Consider the following 21356-nt stretch of genomic DNA (forward strand, 5'->3'; position numbering starts at 1 on the left):
GCCGCGCCCCGCGGGCCAATCAGCTTCGCGCGCGGGGTGTGCGAGGGGCGGGGCCCGGCGGGGCGGCGCATGCGCTGAGGGAGCGCCGGGAGCTCTGAGGGGTTACGAGCGGGCCTGGGTGAGTTTTTAACGCTTTTGGTGTTTTAATGCGATTTTTATTGTGGTTTTCTGCTTTTTTGGTCTCTTTTTGTGTGTTTCTGCACGCGTTCTCCTGGTTCTCAGCCGCGGTGGTGGGTATCGAAGCCAGACAGGGCCGGTTTCCCACAGGTTGTTGTTTATCGCCTCATCCCTGTTTTCTGTCTCTTCTCAGGGAAAAGTTTGGCCTCTGCTCGATTCTTCTGTCAGATCCTGGAGAACACTGGGGATGGCGCCTGTAAAACCAGCGAAATCTTCTTCTCTTTTCGTGCCCCTCACGGATCTGCTGCTGCAGTAATTTTCTGTGCGGGTTTGGGACCTGGAGTGGGGTAAAAATGCCCGAGATCAAAGTCACTCCCTTGGGTAAGCCCGGCCTAAAATCGCCTTGAAATACAACTAAAAACCTGCAGGATTTGGGGTTTAGGCTGATATTGCTGGAGCAGTCTGATGTGATTCCTGTCAGCATCTCCCTTGTTTTTTTCCAGTGACAGTTATAACTATTTGAATTAATTAATTAATCAGGATTAATGAATTAAATCTTGTGAAGGCACTGTGGTAAAGCATTAATTCACCTACAATGACAAAGAGCCACAGGAAGAAAATATTTATAATTTTTCCGTGTTCAATCTTGTTTTTTTTTTCAGCAAGAGGAGAGAAGGTGAGCAGGAGAACTGTTTTATCATATTGATTATATTTTTATGGATAATTATCAGACTGGTGTGGGTTTAACTTAATGAAGCTTAATGAGGGCAGAGCAGCTGGAAACTGAGCTCTGATCCTCGCCAGGAAAAGGATCTTTTTCTCTTCTTTGAAACTGCACTTGCAGGAAGTTTGTGCAGATCTTTACCTGCTTTTCTTTAGAAAGTGTTGCAGCTTTTCCCAGAACTGTTTTGGTGGTTTTTTACTGGATTTTTTATTGGGTATTTTTTTGCTGGTTTTTTTGCTGGTGTTTTTATTGGTATTTTACTGGTGTTTTGCTGGTGTTTTATTGATATTTTACTGGTATTTCATTGGCATTTTACTGATGTTTCACTGATATTTTGATGGTGTTTTTATGGGTGTTTTGCTGATATTTTTATTGGTATTTTACTGGTATTTTGCTGGTATTTTTATTGGTATTTTACTGGTGTTTTGCTGGTATTTTATTGGTATTTTACTGGTATCTCATTGGTGTTTTTCTGCTATTTTTCTGGTATTTTGCTGGTGGGTTTTTTTGTGTTTTTTACTGGTATTTTACTGGTATTTTACTGGTATTTTTCTGGTGTTTTATTCATATTTTATTAGCATTTCATTGGCGTTTTACTGCTATTTTATTGGTATTTCATTGGTGTTTTGCTGATATTTTTCTGTTGTTTTTATTGATATTTTGCCAGTATTTTACTGCTATTTTTCTGGCGTTTTGCTGATATTTTACTCCTATTTTTCTGGTGTTTTACTGCTATTTTCCTGGTGTTTTTCTGTGTGCAGGTGCTGGGCAGGACGTGGGCAGGAGCTGCATCCTGGTGTCCATTGCTGGCAAGAACGTGATGCTGGACTGTGGGATGCACATGGGCTACAACGATGATGTGAGTGTCCCCTGGGCCACCTGCAGCCTCCCCTCCTGTCCCACAGATTTTTGGGGATTTTTGGGGATTTTTGGGAGCATTTCTGGGCTCCTCTGTCTGCCTGGACTCTGCAGAGCTGCTCTTTCCCCTTCAGAAATATCCCAAAACATCCCTCCCCTTGAATATTCCATGAAATGTCACATCCAGCCCTTATTTTCCCTGGCTCTGGTGGATTTTGGAAAAATTAAATGCCACATCCAGCCCTCCCCTCCTGTCCCACAGATTTTTAGGGATTTTTGGGAGCATTTCTGGGCTCCTCTGTCTGCCTGGACTCTGCAGAGCTGCTCTTTCCCCTTCAGAAATATCCCAAAACATCCCTCCCCTCAAATATTCCATGAAATGTCACATCCAGCCTTTCTTTTCCCTCCCTCTGGTGGATTTTGGAAAAATTAAATGTCACATCCAGCCCTCCCCTCCTGTCCCACAGATTTTTAGGGATTTTTGGGAGCATTTTGGGCTCCTCTGTCTGCCTGGACTCTGCAGAGCTGCTCTTTCCCCCACAGAAATCTCCCAAAACATCCCTCCCCTCTAATATTACTTGAATTATCACATCCAGCCCTCCTTTCCCTGGCTCTGGTGAGTTTTGGAAAAATTAAATGCCACATCCAGCCCTCCCCTCCTGTCCCACAGGTTTTTGGGGATTTTTAGGGATTTTTGGGAGCATTTCTGGGCTCCTCTGTCTGTCTGGACTCTGCAGAGCTGCTCTTTCCCCCACAGAAATCTCCCAAAACATCCCTCCCCTCTAATATTCCATGAAATGTCACATCCAGCCTTTCTTTTCCCTCCCTCTGGTGGATTTTGGAAAAATTAAATGTCACATCCAGCCCTCCCCTCCTGTCCCACAGATTTTTAGGGATTTTTGGGAGCATTTTGGGCTCCTCTGTCTGTCTGGACTCTGCCAGAGCTGCTCTTTCCCCTTCAGAAATCTCCCAAAACATCCCTCCCCATGAATATTCCATTAAATATCACATCTAGTCCTCCTTTCCCTGCCTCTGGAAAAATAAAATGCCACATCCAGCCCTCCCCTCCTGTCCCACAGGTTTTTGGGGATTTTTAGGGATTTTTGGGAGCATTTCTGGGCTCCTCTGTCTGTCTGGACTCTGCAGAGCTGCTCTTTCCCCCACAGAAATCTCCCAAAACATCCCTCCCCTCTAATATTCCATGAATTATCACATCCAGCCCTCCTTTTCCCTCCCTCTGGTGGATTTTGGAGAAATAAAATGCCACATCCAGCCCTTCTTTTCCCTGCCTCTGGTGAATTTTGGAAAAACAAGTAAAAATCGATGTATTTTTAAGCAGATTTGGATAATAAACCACAATTTTGCTTTGTTTATGTGACCAATACTGTCTGAAACAGGACAGTTGGAGCCTTTAAATTACAACAGCTTTTTGTTAAGATAATTTAGGTTTTCTCCTTCCTTCTTTTAAATAAATCCAGAGGGATCTGGGTGTGGTCCAAAGGAATTCCCAGAGTTTCAGACCCTTCTTTCCATGAATTTTTTGGATCAGTGATGCTGGTGCTGCCTGCAGAGGGCTCAGCACATTCCCAGAGTCCCAGACCCTTCTTTCCATGTTTTATTTTGTCTCCCTGACCCATTCCTGATGGATCCCCTCTCTCCCCGTGGCTGCAGAGGCGTTTCCCTGACTTCTCCTACATCACCCAGAACGGGAGGCTGACGGATTTCCTGGACTGTGTCATCATCAGGTGGGTGAGGCCCTTTCCTTGTCCCAGCCCTTTTTGTGTCATCCCAAAACCTCCCCAACCCCATCCCTCACATTTCAGCTGCATTTTCCATATCCTACAGACCTTCTCAAAAAATCTGGGAGTCACTGAATTCCATGCAGCCATTTTGGTTGTGTTTTTTTTTTTTGTGCCATCCCAAAACCTCAGATTTTCAGCTGCATTTCCCTCATCCTACAGAGCTCAAAAAAATCTGAGATTCACCCAAACTGAATTCTATGCAACCATTGTGGTTTGTTTGGGGTTTTTTTGTGCCATCCCAAAAAACTCCCCAAGCCCATCCCTCACATTTCAGCTGATTTTTCCTCATCCTGCACAGCTCAAAAAAATATGGGAGCCACAAAAACTGAATTCTGTGCAACCATTTTGGGGTTTTTTTTGGTGCCATCCCAAAAATTCAGATTCCAGCTGCATTTTCCATATCCTACAGAGCTCAAAAAATCTGGGAGTCACAAAAATGGAATTCTATGCAACCATTGTGGGTTGGGTTTTTTTGTGCCATTCCAAAAACTCCATAACCCCATTCCTCAGATTTCAGCTGCCTTTTCTATATCCTACAGAGCTCAAAAAAGAGTCCAGAATCCACAAAAATGAATTCTATGCAACCATTGTGGGGTTGGTTTTGGGTTTTTTGGTGCCATCCCAAAAATTCAGATTTCAGCTGCATTTTCCATATCCTACAGAACTGAAAATAAATCCAGAATCCACAAAAACTGAATTCTATGCAACCATTGTGATGGGTTTTTTTCTGTGCCATCCCAACCCCATCCCTCAAATTTCAGCTGCGTTTTTCCATATCTTACAGAGCTCAAAAAAAAAAAAAAAAATCCAGAATCCACAAAACCTGAATTCTATGCAACCATTGTGGATTTTTTTTTTTTTTTGGTGCCGTCCAAAAACTCAGATTTTCCAAATCCTACAGAGCTCAAAAAAAATCCAGAATCCACCCAAACTGAATTTTATGCCACCATTGTGGATATTTTTATTTTTTGCAGCCATTTCCACCTGGACCACTGTGGGGCCCTGCCGTATTTCAGCGAGATGGTTGGGTACGATGGCCCCATTTACATGACCCACCCCACCAAGGCCATCTGCCCCATCCTGCTGGAGGACTACAGGAAAATCACCGTGGACAAGAAAGGGGAGACCAACTTCTTCACCTCCCAGATGATCAAGGACTGCATGAAGAAAGTGGTGGCTGTGCACCTCCACCAGACAGTGCAGGTGAAAAAAGGGGCTTTGCTGGTGTTGAAAAGGCAAAAAAACACCCCCAAAAACCCCAATTTAATTTTTTTCTGCCAAAAAACCCCGTTTGCTTCTTTCATAAGACTTTTAGGAGCACTTTGTACTGTTTAATAACAAGGCCTCATGAGGCCAATATCTAATTTTTATATTAATAATTGATAAATTTCCATAATTTATAACAAAAAATAACGGATATGCAGATTATAATTATTGGAAATAATTGGATTAATGAAGTTTTTTTGCTGTTGGAGCAGGTGGATGAGGAACTTTATACTATTTAATAACAAGGCCCCATGAGGCCAAGAGCTGATTTTTATATTAATAATTGATATATTTCCATAATTTATAACAAAAAATAACGGATATGCATAATATAATTATTGGAAATAATTGGATTAATGAAGTTTTTTTGCTCTTGGGGCAGGAGGATGAGGAACTTTAAACTTTATACTATTTAATAACAAGGCCCCATGAGGCCAAGAGCTGATTTTTATATTAATAATTGATATATTTCCATAATTGATAACTAAAAATAACGGATACACCTAATTATAATTATTGGAAATAATTGGATTAATGAAGTTTTTTTGCTGTTGGGGCAGGTGGATGAGGAACTTTATACTATTTAATAACAAGGCCCCATGAGGCCAAGAGCTAATTTTTATATTAATAATTGATATATTTAAATAATTGATAACTAAAAATAACGGATACACTTCTATTCATTGGAAGTATAATATAATTATTGGAAATAACTGGATTAATGAAGTTTTTTTGCTGTTGGGACAGTAGGATGAGGAACTTTATACTATTTAATAACAAAGCCCCATGAGGCCAATAGCTAATTTTTATATTAATAATTGATAAATTTCCATAATTGATAACTAAAAATAACGGATACACCTAATTATAATTATTGGAAATAATTGGATTAATGAATTTTTTTTTGCTGTTGGGGCAGGTGGATGAGGAACTTTATACTATTTAATAACAAGGCCCCATGAGGCCAATAGTTAATTTTTATATTAATAATTGATATATTCACATAATTGATAACTAAGAATAACAGATACACTTCTATTCATTGGAAATACAATATAATTATTGGAAATAATTGGATGAATGAAGTTTTTTTGCTGTTGGGACAGTAGGATGAGGAACTTTATACTATTTAATAACAAAGCCCCATGAGGCCAAGAGCTAATTTTTATATTAATAATTGATAACTAAAAATAACGGATACACTTCTATTCATTGGAAATATAATATAATTATTGGAAATAACTGGATTAATGAAGTTTTTTGCTGTTGGGCAGGTGGATGAGGAGCTGGAGATCAAAGCTTACTATGCAGGGCACGTCCTGGGAGCTGCCATGTTCCAGATCAAGGTTGGCTGTGAGTCCGTGGTGTACACTGTGAGTATCCCTAAAATTCAGAATTATTTCCCTTTTTTTAAAATCCATAAACATCCCCAGATATTTCCAAATCCTTCCTTTGGCTCAAAAATATCTCTGTTTTTTTTTTTTTTTTTCTCCGCTCAGGGTGATTATAACATGACACCAGACAGGCACTTGGGGTGAGTAAAAAAAATGAATTTCTGTTTGTTTTTGAGGATTTCTGACTGGAAGATTTTCAGCCCAGCTGCTGTTAATAGTAGAGGTTTATCAACTTTAATTCTCTGGAATATTTAATGATGTCTTTGCTGGAAATAAAAATGCAATTTTGCATTGTGAGAGTGAAAATATTTACATTAAACCTGATAGACCTTAATGTTATCTGAATATTCACATTAATCTATTTTTAGGGCTGTGCAGGAGTTGGACTTCAATGTTTGAAATATTTTTTCCATTAAAAAAATACTTAAATTAAATATTTAAATATTTTTAAGTTGGACTTCAATGTTTGAAATATTTTTTCAATAAAAAAATACTTAAATTAAATATTTAAATATTTTTAAGTTGGACTTCAACGTTTGAAGTCTTTTACTTTCTAAAAGTTTATTAATCTCTCAGATTATTTTGTTTTTTGCTTTTACTTCCTAAGACATTATTAATCACAAACTCCAACACTCATGTTGATAATATTATAATATAATATTATAAATCCCTCATATTTGTATTTTCACTGGTATATAGGAGAGATTTATAACATCTCTACTATTCAGATGAATATTTTAATGCAATAGATATTTTAATATACCAATGAAATAAAAATTTTAATAGGATAATACACTAGATATTTTAGTATGATAATAGACTGGAAAAATGTTGCTTTCCAACATCTGTAATTCCAATTTTGGATGGATTTGGTGGGATTTTGGATGGTTTTGATGAGATTTTAGATGGTTTTGATGAGATTTTGGATGGATTTGATGGGATTTTTGGATGGATTTGGTGGGATTTTGGATGGATTTGGTCAGATTTTGGATGGATTTGATAGGACTTTGGATGGATTTCAGTGGGACTTCGGATGGATTTTGGTGGGACTTTGGATTTGGTTGGATTGTGGATGGATTTGGTTGGATTTTGGATGGATTTCAATGTGATTTTGGATGGATTTGGTGGGATTGTGGATGGATTTGGTGGGATTGTGGATGGATTTGAATGGGATTTTGGATGGATTTGAATGGGATTTTGGATGGATTTTGGTGAGATTTTAGATGGATTTGATGGGGTTTTGGTGGGACTTTGGATGGATTTGGTTGGATTGTGGATGGATTTCGATGGGATTTTGGATAGTTTTGATGGGATTGTGGATAGATTTGGTTGGATTTTGGATGGATTTTGGTTGGATTTTGGATGGGTTTGGTGGGATTTTAGATCGATTTGGTTGGATTGTGGATGGATTTGATGGGACTTTGGAAGGATTTGATTGGATTTTGGATGGATTTGGTTGGATTATAGATGGTTTTGATGAGATTTTGGATGGATTTGATGGGAGTTTGGATGGATTTTGGCTGGATTTTGGATGGATTTGGTGGGATTTTGGATGGATTTGGATGGGAGTTTGGATGGTTTTGATGGGATTGTGGATGGATTTGGATGAGATTTTGAATGTATTTGGTTGGATTTTGGATGGTTTTGATGGGACTTTAGATGGATTTGGTTGGATTTTGGATGGATTTGGATGGGAGTTTGGATGGATTTTGATGGGACTTTGAATGGATTTGGTGGGATTTGGGATGGATTTGGTTGGATTTTTGACTGCTTTGATGGGATTTTTGACTGCTTTAATGGGATTGTGGATGGATTCAGTGGGATTGTGGATGGATTTGATGAGATTTTTGGTTGGAATTCCCTGTTTAGAGCTGCCTGGATCGACAAGTGCCGCCCCGACCTCCTGATCACAGAATCCACCTACGCCACCACCATCAGGGACTCCAAACGCTGCCGCGAGAGGGATTTCCTCAAGAAAGTCCACGAGACTGTGGAGAGGGGAGGCAAGGTACAGTGGCCTCTCACACATGAGGGATTCTTTGATCTCATCACCCTCATTTCAAATCCTCCAGCAGAAAAAAACCCCCTCAACGTGGGGCAGAGAAAACACACCAAGAGCTGTGGCTGTGCCTTTCATTCCAAACTGCAAAATTCCTGGGAATTCAGACAATATCAGGAATTGACAGGGGTTTCTTGTTTTTTTTTTTTTTTTTTGAGAAATTACAACCACAAAGCCTTTGATGCTGTTTGGGCTTTCTCAGGCTCTCAATTCCATCTCTTTTTCCAGGTTCTCATCCCAGTTTTCGCCCTTGGACGTGCCCAGGAACTTTGTATTTTATTGGAAACTTTCTGGTGAGTCCCAGCTGCTTTTTTGGGGGATCCTTTGTGTCTGATGAAAACTGAAAATGGCAGGAATTTGTTTGTAATGAGAAGGAGAAAGACACTAAAACTTAATGTCTTAACACTAAACTAAAATTTAATAGTGATTTAAATCAGTATAAAATATTGATTTAAAATATTGTTAAAATATTGATTTAAAGCTCCTGAAAATTGAGAAATACACCCAAAAAAAAAAAAAAAAAAAAAAAAAAACCAAAAAAAAAAACCTTGGGAAACTCCTCAGCTTTATTTATTTTGCCCCTCACAGATCACTTTTCTTTTTTTGCAGGGAAAGGATGAACCTGAAAGCTCCAATTTATTTTTCCACTGGCCTGACAGAGAAAGCCAATCATTATTACAAACTTTTCATCACTTGGACTAACCAGAAAATCAGGAAAACTTTTGTGCAGAGGAACATGTTTGAGTTCAAACACATCAAAGCCTTTGACAGAGCCTTTGCAGACAACCCAGGGCCAATGGTGAGGGCTGGGAGAGCTTTTATTCCATTTATTATTCCATTTATTATTCCATTTATCATTCCATTTATTATGCCATTTATTATTCAATTTTTTATTCCATTTATTCTCAAAATTATGAGGAAAAATCCCCCTGAACATCCTCCAGCCCATCAATCCCACCTAAAAAACCTCTCATGGCCAATCTGTCAAAATTAAAACTCTTTCTGGTTTTATTTCTGGTTTTATTATTTTTTATATAATTTAATTTCTTTCTGGGTTTGTTTTTTTTTTGTTGGTTTTTTTTTTTTTTAATTAAAGCTGAAACACCTTTAAAAAAAAAAGAAAATTTTGCATGTTTATGTCATCTACAAATCCTGATTTGAACCAGGATTTTCTTTTCCACACAATCTTTGATTAATTCTGGCTGCTTGATTTAATACCATTAAAAATAAAAACCCAAAACATCCAAGAGTTTTCCATCAGAGTCTGGGGATGCTCACAAATATCTCCTAAAACAGAAAATATTGGTTTTATTCCTTAAAACAGGGAATATTGGTTTTATTTCCTAAAACAGGGAATATTGGTTTTATTTTCTAAAACAGAGAATATTGGTTTTATTTCTTAAAACAGAGAATATTTGTTTTAATTCTTAAAAGAGGAATTATTGGTTTTATTTCTTAAAATAGGGAATATTGGTTTTATTTCCTAAAACAGAGAAATTTGGTTTTATTTCTTAAAAGAGGAAATTTTGGTTTTATTTCCTAAAAGAGGAAATATTGGTTTTATTTCTTAAAATAGGGAATATTGGTTTATTTCCTAAAACAGGGAATTTTGGTTTATTTCTTAAAAGAGAAAATATTGGTTTCATTTCCTAAAACAGAGAATATTGGTTTTATTTCTTAAAAGAGAAAATATTGGTTTTATTTCTTAAAACAGGGAATATTTGCTTTATTTCTTAAAACAGAATATTGATTTTATTTCTTAAAAGAGGAAATACTGGTTTTATTTCCTAAAACAGGGAATATTGGTTTTATTTCTTAAAACAGTGGCTTAGCTTCTGGGAATTTTAGACAAGGTGGGAAGAAAATCAAATAGGAAGAAACTAAAATAGGAAAAAAATCCCTATTTTTGCAGTGTTGGGGATGGGGATTGATGGATACTCTGCACATATTTAGGATATTTAGAGAAATCATGAAAAAAATGAGTTTTTTGTAGTGATTTATGGCAAAATTTTGACTTGCAGGTGGTGTTTGCAACCCCAGGGATGCTCCACGCAGGACAATCCCTCCAAATCTTCAGGAAATGGGCAGGAAATGAGAAAAACATGGTAAGAAATTACAATTTTTTGGGGGTAATATTTTATTTTTATATGAATTACAAATCCTGAGATTGTAGCAAAAAAATTCCTCTTTGAACCAGCACATCCAAACAGTAAATTTGTGTTTTCCCTGCCTGACCAAATCCATGGAATTGTTGATTTTTTGGGGTTTTTTTGCTTTTTTTTTTCCCCAGGTGATCATGCCTGGTTACTGTGTCCAGGGAACTGTGGGACACAAGATCCTCAGTGGGCAGAGGAAACTGGAGATGGAAGGGAGACAAATTGTGAGTTGGATTTTTCAATTTCCAGCACTGAAAATACATCAGAAATAATTGGCTCCTCCCCCTGGGTGGAGCATCTCCCATTGGCTCCTCCCCCTGGGCAGAGCATCTCCCATTGGCTCCTCCCCCTGGGTGGAGCATCTCCCATTGGCTCCTCCCCCTGGGTGGATCATCTCCCATTGGCTCCTCCCCCTGGGTGGGGCATCTCCCATTGGCTCCTCCCCCTGGGTGGGGCATCTCCCATTGGCTCCTCCCCCTGGGTGGGGCATCTCCCATTGGCTCCTCCCCCTGGGTGGGGCATCTCCCATTGGCTCCTTCCCCTGGGTGGAACATCTCCCATTGGCTCCTCCCCCTGGGTGGGGCATCTCCCATTGGCTCCTCCCCCTGGGTGGATCATCTCCCATTGGCTCCTCCCCCTGGGTGGGGCATCTCCCATTGGCTCCTCCCCCTGGGTGGGGCATCTCCCATTGGCTGCTCCCCCTGGGTGGAGCATCTCCCATTGGCTCCTCCCCCTGGGTGGAGCATCTCCCATTGGCTCCTCCCCCTGGGTGGGGCATCTCACAATGGGATGATGAGTCATTAAATGAGTCCTTGATGCCCCATTAAATTAAACAGAAATAGTCATGAAGTGGGTCTTTGGTGGCCCATTAAACAGAGATAATCCTGCAGTGGGTCCTTGATGGCCCTTTAGACAAAGAGAGTCATGAAGTGAGTCCTTGATGGCCCATTAAACAGAAATAGTTAATACAGTGAGTCCTTGATGGCCCATTAGACAGAGACAGTCATGAAATGGGTCCTTGATGGCCCATCAAACACAGACAGTCCTGCAGTGGGTTCTTGATGCCTCATTAAACAGAAATAGTCATGAAATAGGTCCTTGATGGCCCATCAAACAGAGATAGTCATGAAATGATGATGCCCCATTAAACAGAGATAATCCTGCAGTGGGTCCTTGATGGCCCAAAAAACAGAGATAGTAATAAAAGTGTCTTTGATGGTCCATCAAACACAGACAGTCCTGCAGTGGGCCCTTGATGGCCCATTAAACAGAGACAGTCCTGCAGTGAGTCCTTGATGACCCATTAAACAGAAATAGTCATGAAATGTGTCCTTTGTGCCCCATTAAACACAGACAGTCGTGCAGTGGGTCCTTGGTGCCCCATCAAACAGAGATCACTCCTGGAGGGAGTTCCCTGTGAGTCATTCCAAGGCATTGCTGGGCCATGAGCAGAAGAGCCCAAAGGAAAGGGGGATTAGGAAAACACTGCCCCACTTGATTTAACAGCTCATGGAGATGGTGACAGAATAAATACTTAGTGTACATCCCACACCACAAGCAGGACACTGACTGTGCTCTGCTCCCCAGCTGGAGGTGAAGATGCAGGTGGAGTACATGTCCTTCAGCGCCCACGCCGACGCCAAGGGCATCATGCAGCTCATCCGGCAGGCCGAGCCCAGGAACGTGCTGCTGGTGCACGGGGAGGCCAAGAAAATGGAGTTCCTCAAGCAGAAAATCGAGCAGGAGTTCCGTGGGTATCCAGGGGAGGGCAAAAAAAAAGCTCCAAAATCACTTTTTTTGGAGCTTTCAGCACATGAGGTGGGGTGGTGTTCACATCTCCCCTCAAAGAACTGATACCTGTAACATCTTAATTAATCCCAGTTAATTGCAGTGACCCCCTTCAACATGAATTTGGGTTGTTTTGTGCATTTCCTGAAGAAGAAAATCGAGCAGGAGTTCCGTGGGTATCCAGGGGAGGGCAAAAAAAAGCTCCAAAATCACTTTTTTTGGAGCTCTCAGCAGATTAGGTGGGGTGGCGTTCACACCTCCCCTCAAAGAACTGATACCTGTAACATCTTAATTAATCCCAGTTAATTGCAGTGACCCCCTTGGATGTGAATTTGGGTGGGTTTGTGCATTTCCTGAAGCAGAAAATCGAGCAGGAGTTCCATGGGTATCCAGGGAAGGGCAGCAAAAGCTACAAAATTACGTTTTTTGGAGCTCTCAGCACATTGGGTGGGGTGGTATTTACATCTCCCCACAAGGAAATTATGCCTGTAGCATCTTAATTATTATTAATTGATCCCAGTTAATTGCAGTGACCCCCTTGGACATGAATTAGGATTGTTTTCCATGGGAGGGCAGGGAATGGCATCAAAAGCTCCGAAATCACATTTTTTTGGCCCTCAGCATGGTTAGATGGGATGGCATTCAAAAAACTGATACGTGTAGCATCTTAATTATCATTAATTGAGCCCAGTTAATTGCAGTGACCCCCTTGGACATGAATTAGGATTGATTTCCATGGGAGGGGAGGGCAGGGAATGGCATCAAAAGCTCCGAAATCACTTTTTTTTGGCCCTCAGCATGGTTAGATGGGGTGGCATTCAAAGAACTGACACCTGTAACATGTTAATTATCATTAATTGAGCCCAGTTAATTGCAGTGACCCCCTTGGACATGAATTAGGATTGATTTCCATGGGAGGGGAGGGCAGGGAATGGCATCAAAAGCTCCGAAATCACTTTTTTTGAGCCCTTAGCACAGTTAGGTGGGGTGGTATTTACACCTCCCCTCAAGGAAATGATGCCTGTAGCATCTTAATTATTATTAATTGATCCCAGTTAATTGCAGTGACCCCCTTGGACATGAATTAGGATTGATTTCCATGGGAGGGGAGGAAATGGCACCAGAGCATTAAAATCACATTTTTGAGCCCTTAGCACAGTTAGCTGGGGTGGCATTCAAAGAACTGACACCTGTAACACGTTAATTATCATTAATTGATCCCAGTTAATTGCAGTGCCCCCCTGGAGCTGACGTTCTGGTCTCTGTTCCCCAGATGTGAGCTGTTTCATGCCGGCCAATGGAGAGACCACGAGCATCGTGACCAACCCCTGCATCCCTGTGGACATTTCCCTGGGGCTGCTCAAACGGGAAACCGCCATAGGTGACACTTCCCATCCCAGATTTCCTGCTTTTTGTACTGCTGGGGGTGGAAGAAAGGTGGAAATTTATATTTAGTTAAATAAAATAAGTGTATTTATATTTAATAGGAATTAGATACATTTAATATAAATGAAATATATTTATATTTCATTTAAATTTATATTTAGAATTTATGTTGCATTGAACAGGTTTGGGCAGAAAAGTGTAAAAATTCAATGTATGACCCCCAGAGCTCAGTCTTGGGGCAGTTTTGGGTGCAGATGCATTGAACAGACATGGGCACAAAAGTGTAAAAATTCCCTGCGTGACCCCAGAGCTCAGTCCTGGGGCAGTTTTGGGTGCAGATGCATTAAACACATAATGGCAGAAAAGTGTAAAAATGCCCTGTGTGACCCCAGAGCTCAGTCCTGGGGCAGTTTTGGGTGCAGAAGCAGCACTGAGGTGTTTTCTGTCCTTGCTGCAGGTCCTTTACCAGATGCCAAGAGGCCAAAGCTGATGCACGGCACGTTACTCATGAAGGACAACGTGAGTGAAAGAGTCCTTGTGGTTTTTCTGTCCTCTCAGGGTGTTTTGTGTCCTCTCAGAGTCTTTTTCATGCCCTCTGAGGCTGTTTTGTGTCCTCTCAGGGTGTTTTCTGTTCTCTCTGGGTGTTTTTTGTGTCCTCTCTGGGTGTTTTTTGTGTCTTCTCTGGGTGTTTTTCGTGTCTTCTCAGGTTGTTTTCTGTTCTCTGAGGATGTTTTTTTGTGTCCTTTCAGGGTGTTTTTTATGCCCTCTCAGGGTGTTTTCTGTCCTTTGAAAGTGTGTTTTGTGTCCTGTGAGGATTTTTTTTTGTTCTCTGAGGATGTTTCTTGTGTCATCTGAGGCTGTTTTGTCTCCTCTAAGGGTGTTTTTTGTGCCCTCTGAGGCTGTTTTTTGTGCCCTCTCAGGGTGTTTTGTGCCCTCTGAGGTTGTTTTGTGCCCTGAGTGTGGTTTTATGTCCTCTCAGGCAGTTTTGTGTCCTCTCAGGGTGTTTTTTGTGCCCTCAGGTTGTTTTATGCCCTCTCAGGCAGTTTTTTGTGCCCTCTGAGGCTGTTTTTTGGTATCCCCTGAAGGTGGTGCCATGTTTTAGCTGCACAAAGAGAAACCCAAATCACCATGAGCGGTTCTTCTTCACAAAGATGCCTCATCTTCCACCTCATCTTCATTTTCACACACCACTCCCCTGCTGGAGGTTAAACCATCTCCCAGAGACCAAATTGACTGTGTTAAAAACATTGATTTTTTTTATTATTTAGGTGGATATTTTTGTCCCACTCTCACCAGCAACAAAAACATTTCAACCTGAAACAAAAACAACCTTCCCTCCTCCCATTGACCCCAGAACAACACCACAACCCCACAACCCTCAGAATAATCAGATTTTCCACACATTTATCTTTTTTTTTTTCCCCAACAGAGTTTCAGGCTGGTGTCCCCTGAGCAAGCCCTGAAGGAGCTGGGGCTGGCAGAGCACCAGCTTCGCTTCACGTGCCGCGTTCACATCCAGGACCCGCGCAAGGAGCACGAGACGGTGCTCAGGGTCTACAACCACCTCAAGGGGTGAGCCCTGCTGCCCTGCCAGGGCTTTATTATCTTCTTTTTATCTTATCTTCTTCTCTTAGAGTCAGGATTAAGTGCTGGAGTGATGGAGTTTTTGTGTTTGGGCTCAGGTGTTTGTTTATTAATTTTTATCTGTGTTAGAGTTTTGTGAGTTGTGAGTTCTGGGTGACAAACTGGCTTTGTCTCTGACTCTTTCCATGGTTTTTTTTAAGCATAAATTGATCAATTATGAAATGACACCTAAATTATTTTTGCTTTTAACCCAATAACCAAACACCTGTTGCCCACAATGAGGATTTTTTTATCCAATTACAAAACACCACCCAAACCCACAAAGAAAAAGGTGAAAAAGGACTCAGCCTTCACCCCAAATCCTCCATCTTGCTTTATATATATATTACTATATTCTAAACCCTCAAACTCTGAATTTTCCACCCTGTGAGATCACCCACTTCTATCCAAACCCCACACCCACAATCCCAATGCTGTCCCTCAATTTTGAAAACCTTTTCCACAGCCTCAGATGAAATGCAGTGGGTTTTTTTAGGTCAGTGCCTTTCAGCACAGAAAATCTGAAATTCTCAGAGCTCCAACACCTGGGAAGGGTTTTTAATCCCTCAGGAATGATGGGATTTATTTTTTTTTTAATCCCTCAGGATGGAGTTGGTTGTTCCCAATCCGGGCAGAACAGGTTGGAGCTGGCAGCAGCAGCAGAAAAAAAACCCTGCAGGTTGATTTTTCCCTCAGTGCAGCTGCTCCATGCTGAGTTCTTCGCTCACATTGGCTGTTTTAAACTCTGCAGGAATCATTTTTATAGGAAATTCTTTGTGATTAATGAAAACAAGCAGAACAAGCTGTGGCTCAGCCCTTTTTCTCTTCCCTGGGCTCACACAGAGCCAGGAGAGGATCAGGCTGGGATTTGGGATGAAGATCCAGCACCCCAAATAACCCCTGTCTCCTCTCTCTGCAGGATCCTGAAGGATTATTCTGTGCAGCATCTCCCTGATGGCTCCATCACTGTGGAGTCCATCCTGATCCAGGCCACAGCACACTCAGAGGACCAGGGAACCAAAGTCCTGCTCGTGTCCTGGACTTACCAGGTGGGGATTCCTCATTTCTGGCCTGAAATTCCCAAACAATTCCTCCTATCCCAAACCATTCCTGCACTGGGGTGAGCCTGCTCATGTCCTGGACTTACCAGGTGGGAATTCCTGATTTCTGACCTGAATTCCTGATTTCTGGCCTGAATTCTTTCCATCCCAAACCATGTCCTGGATTTGGCAGGTGGGAATTTCTCATTTCTGACCAGAATTCCTGACTTCTGACCTGAAATTCCCAAACAATTCCTCCTATCCCAAACCATTCCTGCACTGGGGTGAGCCTGCTCATGTCCTGGACTTACCAGGTGGGAATTCCTGATTTCTGACCTGAATTCCTGATTTCTGACCTGAAATTCCTCCCATCCCAAACCATTCCTGCATGTGTCCTGGATTTGGCAGGTGGGAATTCCTCATTTCTGCCCTGAATTCTGATTTCTGGCCTGAATTCCTCCCATCCCAAACCATTCCTACAACTGGGGGGAGTTGGACTGTCCCGGATTTATCAGGTGGGAATTCTGATTTCTGGCCTGAATTCCTGATTTCTGACCTGAAATTCCCAAACCATTCCTCCCATCCCAAACCATTCCTGCCCTGGGCTGAGCCTGCTCATGACCAGGTGGGAATTCCTGATCTCTGCCCTGAATTCCTGATTTCTGGCCAGAATTCTTTCCATCCCAAACCATGTCCTGGACTTGGCAGGTGGGAATTTCTCATTTCTGACCAGAATTCCTGACTTCTGACCTGAAATTCCTAAACCATTCCTTCCATCCCAAACCATTCCTACCTTGGGCTGAGCCTGCTCCTCTCCTGGACTTGGCAGGTGGGAATTCCTGATTTCTGACCTGAATTCCTGATTTCTGGCCAGAATTCTTTCCATCCCAAACCATGTCCTGGATTTGGCAGGTGGGAATTTCTCATTTCTGACCAGAATTCCTGACTTCTGACCTGAAATTCCCAAACAATTCCTCCCATCCCAAACCATTCCTGCACTGGGCTGAGCCTGCTCCTCTCCTGGACTTGGCAGGTGGGAATTCCTCATTTCTGGCCTGAATTCCTGATTTCTGACCACAATTCCTGATTTCTGACCAGAACTTCTGACCACAATTCCTGATTTCTGACCAGAATTTTTGACCAGAACTCCTGATTTCTGGCCAGAATTTCTGACCAGAATTCCTCATTTCTGACCAGAATTTCTGACCACAATTCCTGATTTCTGACCAGAATTTCTGACCAGAATTCCTGATTTCTGACCAGAATTTCTGACCAGAACTCCTGATTTCTGACCAGAATTTCTGACCACAATTCCTGATTTCTGACCAGAATTTCTGACCACAATTCCTGATTTCTGACCAGAATTTCTGACCACAATTCCTGATTTCTGACCAGAATTCCTCCATCCCAAACCACTCCTGCCCTGGGCTGAACCTTCCCCCTCTATCTCTGAATTAGTTTGGGATCTGAGGGAACTCTCTGCTGTTTTCTGCCCCTTTGGGCTGGAGCAGAAATGGATTTACCATTTCCCACTGAAGCAGAGAACCCCTGGGGTTAATTAATTACACTTAATTACACTTCATTCAATCCTCTCTGTGTTTTTGAGCTCTGCTGATTATTTCACCTTTAATTTCTTACTTGACAAATTTAAAACAAGCAGAGAAATTATTTCTGATCTTAAAATTTATTTAATTTGAGTGTCATCCATCCCATCACCTTCACTGTCTGTGGCTTTTCTGTCAGCAAAGAAATGCCTTTGGGAGGCAAAGCAATAAAATCAGTTTATTCCTTGATTTCAAACAAAAATTGGGCTTTTCCTCAAAGAAAACCCCTTCAGCTCCTTGAAGAAATGGGGAGTTTCACACCAAAAGTTGGTTAAAAACAGCCAGAAATCAATTTGTGGATTATTTTCAGTATCATATTAAACCTTGCAGGCTCCAGGAATTCTCTCAGCCCATTTCCAGGTACCAAAATCAAATTTATTACCCCAAAATGGGACAATCAAAGGAAGGTTTTTATTCTCGTATTTTTTATTTTATTTTTTTTAATTTTTATTTTATTTTATTTTATTTTAGGATGAAGAGCTTGGCAGTTATTTGACATCCCTGCTGAAGAAAGGGCTGCCCCAGAGCCCCCCCTGAGAGCAGAGCCCAGCCCAGGGTGGGTCCACAAAATCACATTTTATTCTCTTTACATTGTCAAGGCTTTTTTTTTTTTTTTTTTTTTTCTGCTTGGTTTTAATAAAATAATTCCAATGTTTGTCCCAATTCCTGCAGTGGGATTTTCTCCTTTTGGAAAAAAAAAATCCAGGGAGTTAAAAACTTGTTTTGGAACAATTTTTGAGTTGTTTACACATTTGAGTAACTTTTACTTTGTGTTCTTCCACTCCCGCAGCTGATTTTTGTTAAAATCCTCTGATTTCTGTTAAAATTCAAACTATAAATTCATCACAGAAAGTAAAAAAAAACCCTAAATGTGCTGATAAAACTTATTTAATTCCTCATCTTTCCCTCAGGGTTGGCTACAAGAAGCCTCAAATCAATTTTTTTTTTATTTTTATCCACAAAAATTGTGTTTGGCTGATAAAACCCAGAGCTGGGAGGATTTTCCACAGCCTAAAAATGGGATAAAACCAGCAAATTTCTGCTAAAGGTAAAGGATTATTTTGGACTGAGGCTCTCACAGTTCCAGGATTTTCACCAAACCTTCCCAAGGGTTGGAATTTTTCAGAGTTTAGAAAAGTTGGAACTGATTTTTCTCACCAAGATTTAAAAATTGCTCTGAGGAAAAGGAGAGAGCAGAGGCAAATTTGGAGTGTTAATTATAATTAATGAGATAATTAATCAAGGACAAGCACCTGGGCAAGGGGATGAATTTCAGGCTGAATTTGGAAATTCAGATTTTGTTGATTTGCTGCTCTCAGCCCTTGACAGAGTTTTGGGGTGATGTTTGAAGGAGCAAAACTGAGCCTGTTCCACCCACATCCTCTGGAGTAAACTCAGTTCTAAGCAGGTTTTTTTATTTTTTTTTTTGTGGTTTTTCTGGTGCCACAAAATAGAAAAAAAAAAAAAATAAAAATCCTCCCCCAGAGCTTCATATTTCACAGAGGGATGGAAACTCAACAGTTCTCAGAAATTAACACAAGAAAAAAATGAAAAAAAGGGGTGAAGAAAGGTCAGAAAATTGTGTTTATATCACGAAATGTCAGTGGAAAAAAAAAAGAAAAAATAACTTTTTTTTTTTTTTTTTTTTTTTTTTTTTTTATGTTTTAAGACCACACAGTGCAAAGAGCTGAGTGTGTGTGTGTTGTTTATCTCTGCCTGATAAATCCTGGCATTTATCAAATGTCTGTTAAATCCTAAACATCCATAAATCAGTGTCCAGAGCCTGGAATATTCCCTGGGATGAAAAGCCCCTATTTGGCTGTGGAATGTGGGCAGCAGCCTGGGAGGGAGAAGGAAAACAGAGAAAAAAAAAAATAAAACCAGCCAGGGCTGTCTGGATCCAAAAATTTCCTGTATTTCCTTCAAATCCTCCCCTGTTCTACCAACCCCAAAATTGAGCCCCAAAAATATCCCTGAAAAACAAATCCAAGAGAGTTCTGGAGCTTCCAGCTCCTCCCAAGGATTGTCCCAGATTTCTGAGCAAAATCTCTTATTTTTCTGATCAAAATTTCTACCTGTATGGAAAAAAAGAAAGGTTTTTCCAGGTTTTTTAAAGGAAATAATCAACAAAATCAGCTCTGTGTGTACCTGGAGTGGATCAGTCTATTCCATCCCTGTGGATTTTCCTTCCCACTCCTCTGCAGCCCCAGGAAGGGTCCCCAAAATTGTGATCACAGATGGTGAACATCCCATGGGGAAAAAAAAAGAGTTTTCCAAGTTTTTTAATGGAAATAATTAACCAGATCAGCTCTGTGTGTACCTGGAGTGGATAAGTCGGTTCCATCCCTGTGGATTTTCCTTCCCACTCCTTTGCCCAGGTTTGTAGCCCCAGGAAGGGTCCCCAAAATTGTGATCACAGATGGTGAACACCCCATGGAAAAAAAAAAAAAAAAAAAGAGTTTGCCAGGTTTTTTAATGGAAATAATTTACCAGATCAGCTCTGTAGTTTTCCAGGCTTGTGTTTAAAGGAAATAACCAACAAAATCAGCTCTGTGTGTACCTGGAGTGAATCAGTTAATTCCATCCCTGTGGATTTTCCTTCCCACTCCTCTGTAGCCCCAGGAAGGGTCTCCAAGATTGTGATCACAAAATGTGAACACTCCATGAGGAAAAAAAAAAAAGAGTTTTCCAGTTTTTTTAATGGAAATAACCAGATCAGCTCTGTGTGTACCTGGAGTGGATCAGTCTATTCCATCCCCATGGATTTTCCTTCCCACTCCTCTGTCTGGGTCTGTAGCCCCAGGAAGGGTCCCCAAAATTGTGATCACAGATGGTGAAGACCCTCTTGGCCCTGCTCCTGAGCCTGCAGGGGCAGTGCCAGGCCCTGCTGGAGGAGTGGAAACGGTACAGGAGGGGGTTCAGGCAGCAGCTGCAGCTGGCCAGGACCTCAGTCACCCTGTGCATCTGTGGGATCAGCTTGGGGAAAGGCTCCTGGAGCATCCCCAGCAGGAATTCCAGCAGCTGGATGAGCTGCTGGGGCAGAAAACAGAGAACACAGATGCTCAGCACGATGGAAATGGTGCCCAGAGCTTTTCTCCTGGCCCTCCTGTGCCTGCTCTGCCACACACTCCTGGCCACCAGCGGGAACCCCAGCACCGTCACCAAAAACGGGACAAACGCCCCAAAAACAACCCCCAGGATGGTCTCAGGGGCTGTGGGGTGAGCCCAGCTCTCAGGAAAACTCCCAAAACAGCTCCTCAACCCCGAGCTGTGCAGCTCCAGGGGGACAATGCCACCCAAAGCCACCAACCAAAGGGCTGTGGCCACCAGCAGGTAGTGAGTGACCCTGAGCTGGATGGAAATAAAGGGATGCAGAACTCTCAGCCACACATCCAGAACCAGACAGCTGAAAAAAGCCACACTGAGGGATGTGTGGAGAGAAAAAACAATCCTGCTGACCCTGCAGGCGGTGTCCCCAAAGCTCCAGGTGTCCCCAAGCAGCTGGGAGTGGATGTGGAGGGGCAGCAGGGCCAGGAACA

At 41.5% G+C, this 21356-nt stretch overlaps 1 protein-coding gene across 1 annotated transcript; it reads left to right on the plus strand.

Moving 5' to 3' along the window:
- The first annotated feature begins 49 nt into the window (after positions 1-49).
- On the plus strand, positions 50-19444 carry INTS11 (integrator complex subunit 11). The gene is made up of 18 exons (XM_083876817.1): positions 50-118; positions 311-498; positions 1603-1700; positions 3371-3444; positions 4476-4704; positions 6042-6140; positions 6267-6301; positions 8031-8169; positions 8449-8513; positions 8830-9019; positions 10242-10325; positions 10511-10600; positions 11964-12126; positions 13438-13545; positions 14008-14069; positions 14980-15122; positions 16093-16222; positions 18289-19444. The coding sequence occupies exons 2-18, from the start codon at positions 471-473 to the stop codon at positions 18352-18354; spliced, it is 1803 nt and encodes a 600-aa protein (XP_083732943.1). The 5' UTR covers positions 50-118; positions 311-470; the 3' UTR covers positions 18355-19444.
- The last annotated feature ends 1912 nt before the right edge of the window (positions 19445-21356 follow it).

This window comes from Zosterops lateralis, assembly GCF_965231275.1.
Source record: "Zosterops lateralis genome assembly, chromosome: 22".
In the NCBI taxonomy this organism is placed as follows: Eukaryota; Metazoa; Chordata; class Aves; order Passeriformes; family Zosteropidae; genus Zosterops; species Zosterops lateralis.